Source organism: Barbatula barbatula (genome assembly GCF_947034865.1).
Source record: "Barbatula barbatula genome assembly, chromosome: 24".
NCBI classification, from domain to species: domain Eukaryota; kingdom Metazoa; phylum Chordata; class Actinopteri; order Cypriniformes; family Nemacheilidae; genus Barbatula; species Barbatula barbatula.
The window spans coordinates 19,049,686-19,056,501 of record NC_136787.1 but is presented as its reverse complement, the minus strand read 5'-3'; the positions used below and the strand labels follow the sequence as shown (position 1 = coordinate 19,056,501).

The window sequence follows — 6,816 nt, the reverse complement described above, 5'->3', positions numbered from 1 at the left end:
TGCCTCTTACATGTCACACAGAATCCCGGCTATAAGTATTCACATTCAGGTTTTTATCGTCTATTTCCGTTTCCTGGGGCTTTCTTACCCAAGCTGAATAAGGACACTGCCATTTTGAAACATTGAAAAAATCTTCCACAGCTGACGAAAAATAAGTAATATGAACAACTTGCTGTGAATCCCTCAGAATGTGAGTATATTACAGTTTTTCTCCATTGGTTTGGCTCATTTCTTGAAACAGAAATTACATTCTCAATACAACATGGACAAACCTCCAAACAACTTGGCAATTGTTTACAACAGAATTGAATTTCTCATTCATTTGATCAAATTGCAAATGTCTAAGTATGTCTCAATGTCTCACTACATATTTGCAAATGATTAAGTACAGGTAGCCTACATTTAGCACAATTTCCAATTGAATTGATCTTGTTGATCTAAACTGATTGTCGATTCTCAGTCTAATGGTTGTTCGTTCCAAAACGTTTCAGCGTCATTTCATTGTATAAGTCATCACATGCACAATAGTCTGTTCAATTGTCAAAATTAGTCAAGAACATAATACCATGAATACCATATATGAATCCCTTGGAACATTTTATAAATGTATTACAGCAATTGACAATCAGGTGAAACTAGAACTTGACTAACGAAGGAAGAGTTTCACACATCTCAGATGACCAATTAAACAGTATGTTTAGTTACCTGACAGGTGCTGTCCATGACTGTAAATGCTGCCAAACATGTATGTAAAGAGCTTGACCATGCAGGACCAGTACAATTTCTGAACATGGAGGCACCTGGCCAAGTAAATGAACGAGGGCAACTGCCTGCTCGAGGAAGAGGAGGAAGAGGAAGAAGAAGAGGAGGAAGAGGAGTAGTAAGGGTGCGTGGTGATGGAATAGGGGGAAGAGGCAGAGGAGCACGAAGAAACCATGCTGTCCTGGATGAAATTCGGGCCACAATTATAGACCATGTCATCAACCATGGCCTCACAATGGCGGAGGCAGGTCGCCGAGTTCAGCCTAATGTGCCTCGCTCTACAGTGTGTGTGTGTGTGTGTGTTTGTGTGTGATAGGCCTACAGTAATATCTTACCTCAATGGTATTTTATGATACTAAAAATAACAAGAAAAACATTGAAAAACACAGTTTTCCACGACAACCTTGCACAGGTGGCAGAGAAAAACTTCTCAATGAACAAGAGATCTGTAACATGGTGATGGCAAATAATGCCATCACAATGAGACACTGCAATCCTACAAGACAATGCCATATTCCAAAATGTCAACTTTATAAGCATCTCCACAATAGACCGTATATTGAAGAAGCATCAGATGACAATGAAGCAAATTTACAGGGTACCATTTGAGACGAACTCTGATAGAGTGAAAGAGCTGCTGTACCAGTATGTACATGTAAGTCAGTTACTGGTGATCCAAAGCAGTGGTTCCCAAACTTTTTTCGCTTCAGTATTACGTGATTTGTGTATCCAGGTATGAAACTATTTGATTTACATTTCAGTAAGCCTAGTCATTGATGGTTTCCCCCTCCCCTTTCTGTCAAATACCCCCTGTAGTACCTCTGCATAGGGGTACATGTACCCCAGGTTCGGAACCACAGGAGTAGTGGCCAGTAGTAAATTGAACTAGTGGAGAACATAGAACATTCCTATGTAATTGTCTGTAACTGTAGTGTATGACTGATTTGATGTTTTCTTTTTTTCCGCTATTGTAGAGAATAATTACATTTACTGACTTGGCTCACGCTTTTATCCAAAGCGACTTACAAGTAGTTTTTTTTTCTACAGTGGCACATTACTGCAGAGCAATCAGGGGTAAGGTGCTTTGCTCAAGGGCCCTTCAGTCATGACCTGCTGGCACTGAGATTCTAAGGTCAGACTGGTGGTCAGAGTGTTGGGCTTGTGATCAGAAGGTTGCCGGCTCGAATCTCAGTGCCAAGGGCCGAAGACATGGCCGTAATATTATTGGCCACCGGGCCACGGTGGATGTCCCAGGCCAGCGAGTGGGGCAATATTACTATGTGTGCTGCCATATCTGAGAATGGTGTGGCCAGTCCTGGCCCATACAATACACAGAAGCTCCGTCTTTTCTTGGACCGCCTTCATTTTGATTTGATCCCTGAAAATCAGAGAGGTCTTGTAGGGCCTCACCTACAATATGAGTACAGTAACCATTGTCAATGAAGGACGGGGCAAAGACTGAAAGGTGGACATGAGGGATGTTTCAATGGTCCTCTGCCATAGTGACAAAACATCTAAACATTCTGACTTGCAGTGCTTACACAATGCCAAAGGGACGAAGCATTTTGGGGGCACTGACTGTTTAAATGAGAAAGAAATTTAGTTTTGACACATGAGTGAACTGTTTTGGGAGAGATATGAGCTTTTGCAGGTAAACCATGGTGTTGTGCTGAACCATCCACACTATTTTGGCAATCGCATTAAGAGTGTTGAGAACGTCCGGTCTGTTTCAAGAAATGAGCCAAAGCAATTGAGAAGGATCTTTGTCATTTTCGAGGCACTGACTGTTTATATGGGAAAGGAATTTAGTTTTGAAGGATGAGTGAACAGTTTTGGGAGAGATGTTAGCTTTTGCAAGTGAGCTACAGTGTTGTGCTGAACTGTAAGACTGTTAGAATGTAATTTCTGTTTCAAGAAATGAGCCAAACCAATGGAGAAAAACTGTAAAAAAGGACAATGAAAGTTTCAGCATTTTGCAGTTAAAAATAAAGTCTGAATAATCAGTTTTGTGTGTGTAAAAAAACAACATTTGTGTTACAGATATGCACAGCATACAGCGCACTTGTTTTCTGATGGACCAGTATTGAAAAAAAAGTATATTGGATGCAATTTCATAGACACAGAATTGTTATAGTAGAACTTTTTTGTAACCAAATCTATTATAACCCACACCTCAAACTTAAGGGTTTATCATTGACATTAAGTAATTTATCATTCGAGGCTTGCTCATTCCATCCAAGCCCCTAGTACTTCGTGAGGAGTTGTGATTCCATTCATGTCCTCCAGGTGAATTCCTTGAATGAAATGAGCAGTCCCTCTGGGCATTGCTGTGAAACAGCGCTCCTTCTGCACGCTAGCCACACCTCTGTTCCCATCCAATACCTTGTTAGGAGGCGGGAGCGCAAAGCGCGTGTGGCGCATTTCAGAAACAACAGAATTGCATGAACCGCAGGCCACTGCTGCCTGGAAGCACCTACGGAAGTTCTCGTTAAAGAAGCCGTAGATGATGGGATTAACGCCGCTGTTGAAGAACGCCAGCCAGTGCGCCACAGGGAAAAGATAGCTACTTAAGAAGTCAATCTGTTGTCTGTCCAGATCCTGATAATCTGTCACAAGCATTAAAGTCCAGAGTGGGAGCCAGGACACCATGAAGAGAACGGCAACCATGATGAGCATCTTTACGACTTTCATCCTTCTCCTGGAACGCCCTCGGTTCTCACGCAGGTTGGTGGAGAGCTTGGCCGAGATGCATCCGTACATGATACTTATGAGACCGAGCGGTGCTAGGTACACGTGGATGAACATGACAGTGGTGTAGACCCGTCTCATATCGGCTCTGGGCCAGTCTTCGAAACACACAGTCAGCGGGTAGATCCGGTTATCCTGGACCATGTAAACGTCATCCAGATGTATGACGGTTAGGGTCGCGGCTGAAGGAAAGATGAGGGCAAAAGCAAGGAGCCAAATGAAGATGATGGCGAAGAATGCGGAGACTGGCCTCAGACGATGGCGAAAAGGGTAAACGATGCCCGTAAACCTGCGATGAGAGACATTTCGCTGTTATGCATAAGGCACAATGAGATGAAATAGAGAGCAAATCGTCTCAGATATGTTTCCTGAGCTCAACTACGTCACAAACTGAGCGCAGGTTTGCAAAGTATGCAGTCATTTGACATCTCCATTCTCTTCGTGTATTTTCATGATCGTCTCATATGTTTCTCATATGTTTTACGTATAATAGCATACGAGAATCAAAGAATCGGCAAGAGTGGTCTTCAATGAACCGAAGAGAGCGCATGTAACTCCGCTCTTCATCAGGTTACACTGGCTCTCTGTTGCCGCCCGCATAAAGTTCAAAGCTATCATCATATATCATAAAACCATCATTTCTTCACTCGCTAATGCAGACCAATGTTCCTGCCAGATCACTGCGGTCTGCAAATGAACAACGACTAGTGGTACCATCCCAAAAAAGAAATAGCCACTCTCCCATACCTTCTCTGGATCTGTTCCACATTGGTGGAATGATCTACCAGCTGCTACAAGATCAGCAGACTCTGTTGCCATCTTTAAAAAACGCATCTCTTCCATCAACATGTAGCTGATTGATTTTAACCTTATCAAAAAAATAAATTTGTACTAACCTCACTATTCTTAGCTTTGTATACTGTAATGGACTAGTTTGATGCACTTATGTATTTTGTTGCCTATGTTGTTATAATTGCTTCCAATGTTTCCTCATCTGTAAGTCGCTTTGGATAAAAGCTAAATGACTAAATGTAAATGTAAAATGGTCAAGATATGCTTTCTGAGATTGGTTTCTTTCCATCATTCGATGAACAAAAGGACCAGCACGTGTTTTTGGTCATGAAAGCAAATAAAATGATGGCACTCTACCATGATTTGAACCCTTAAAGGACTTTACATCGATACATCACATCATACACAGGGACTGATTGTTACCTATCTATTGCTATGGCAACCAGAGTGAAGACGGAGGCAGACACGGACATTCCCTGGACAAGGTTACTCATCGTGCAGGTCATCTGGCTAAAAGGCCAACCTGTAAATTTAAGCACGAGAAGTAAAATGATATAAAAATCTCAAATGTTTCTCCATATGGTTTGCATTTCATATTGATTTCACAGACAAGGGTCATCTTAAGCCAGGACTATGCCTTAGGTAAAAAGATATTTAAGTCGCTTTTATAAAAATGCATCTTGAGACAAAACCAAAACGATGGCACTTAAATATTTTTTTATATTTCAGGGCGAGCTCAAACATTCATATTAGTCTGGGACTAGGCTCAAGCCTCGTCTGTGAAACCAGGCAATAAAGATGTTAGATCAAAGAAAAGTTCATTCTGAAACCGAAATTGATGACAACTTTAGATCAGATGATATTGAGACTAATATGTGATGAAAACAGTGACGATATTAATAAATGTAATGATGACGATTATAAAAGATGATAGATGATAAAGGTGATGCAGAGGACAGGGAAGACAACAGCAATGGTTTTGACGATCATCCACTCACCCGAGATGAGGCTGTCAATCAGCGTGGTGGGCACACAGAACACGCCCACCAGCAGGTCACTGATGGCCAGGTTGAGGATGAAGAGGTTCGTTACAGATCGCATGTTGCGATTCCTGATGACCACCAGGCAGACAAGCCCATTTCCGACGATGCACAGGAGAAGCACCATCAAGTAGGAGAGAATGTAGCTCACAGTCATGCCTGCGGAGTGGATGTAATACGGCAGGAGAGTGCAGTTGTCCAAACTGAGGTTGGTGGTTGAGAGGTTTAATGTAATTGTGTCCATGTTAGAACTTGAAAAGAGGGAAGACGGTTATCCTGGGACAGGTATAAATATAAACATGCACGAGAAACACACTTTCTCTACCTTCACTATCTTTTTCTTTTTTTAAATATCCCTGCTTTTTATTTTGTGTTACTGTTATTTGTGTGCACCATGCGTCTGAGAATAAAGCAATTTGAGTCCTCTACATGTATGTACGCACATGTAAATAAAGCAGACTTTCATTTGTTGGTAATAATAATGAACATTAGTTCCACAGCATTTATTAATATATTTATTAGTTGAACATTTATTACATTTTAAAATGAGATCTGCTAACATTAGAAAAAGCACAATTAAATAACACGAACTAACAAATTTACAAAGGTCAATAAATGCGGTAAAACTGTGTTGCTCGTTACTTGAAGGTTAAGTAATAAGACCTTATTGTAAAGTTTTACAAGAGACTTTATTTTCATTTGAGAAAATCTGTATTCGATTCAAAACAGAACTACTTGAACACATGTTAGATGTATTCTTCATGTAAAATAGTGCCATTGTAAAATATCAAAAGGACGACACAAAAAATAAAATGAAACTATATTTCTATAAGAAAAACTCACCTGTTGCTGAAGGCATGAACGCAAGTGTTTTAAATAAATCCACACTTCTGATGTTCAGATGCTTCTGCTCTGCTGTGTACTGTAATGCGCAATAACAGCCAGTTGCACCTGTCACGTGCCCGGAGAGTCCGTCCTCCGCCTGCCATACAGCCATGGGTTTATGTGTATGTGATGTCACCGGGCTTTGCATCATGTGGTGTTGGTGTAGGCTACTCCAAGCACAAAAGGTACTTCACTTTCCTCCGCATGTTTTAATGTTGATGTTCCTGTAGCTCATATGACCACTTTGCTATAGATTACCTGGTAAATACATACTTTGAATGTCATGGGTGTTCTTCGTGCATCGTGAAAAATGCAAATGCATTTTATACATATTTTCCAGAAACCTTTGTAGACTCAGGAATCATCTTATATGCTACCACACTGTGGCAGTAGAGGGAAGAAATGTGTATGTAAAAGAGAAACAGAGAGAGAGAAACAGAGAGAGAGAAACAGAGAGAGAGAGAAACAGAGAGAGAGAAGCAGAGAGAGAGAAACAGAGAGAGAGAAACAGAGAGAGAGAGAGAAACAGAAGAGAGAAGCAGAGAAAGAGAGAGAAACAGAAGAGAGAAGCAGAGAGAGAGAAACAGAG

General features: G+C 41.0%; 1 protein-coding gene across 1 annotated transcript; it reads right to left on the bottom strand.

The window, feature by feature from the left end:
• Positions 1–2,988: 2,988 nt before the first annotated feature.
• On the bottom strand, positions 2,989–6,303 carry npffr1l1 (neuropeptide FF receptor 1 like 1; the record flags this gene model as incomplete). The annotated part of the gene is made up of 4 exons (XM_079448813.1): positions 6,186–6,303; positions 5,301–5,593; positions 4,726–4,825; positions 2,989–3,799 (listed from the first exon to the last, which is right to left on the bottom strand). The coding sequence occupies exons 2-4, from the start codon at positions 5,584–5,586 to the stop codon at positions 2,989–2,991; spliced, it is 1,197 nt and encodes a 398-aa protein (XP_079304939.1). The 5' UTR covers positions 5,587–5,593; positions 6,186–6,303.
• Positions 6,304–6,816: the final 513 nt, after the last annotated feature.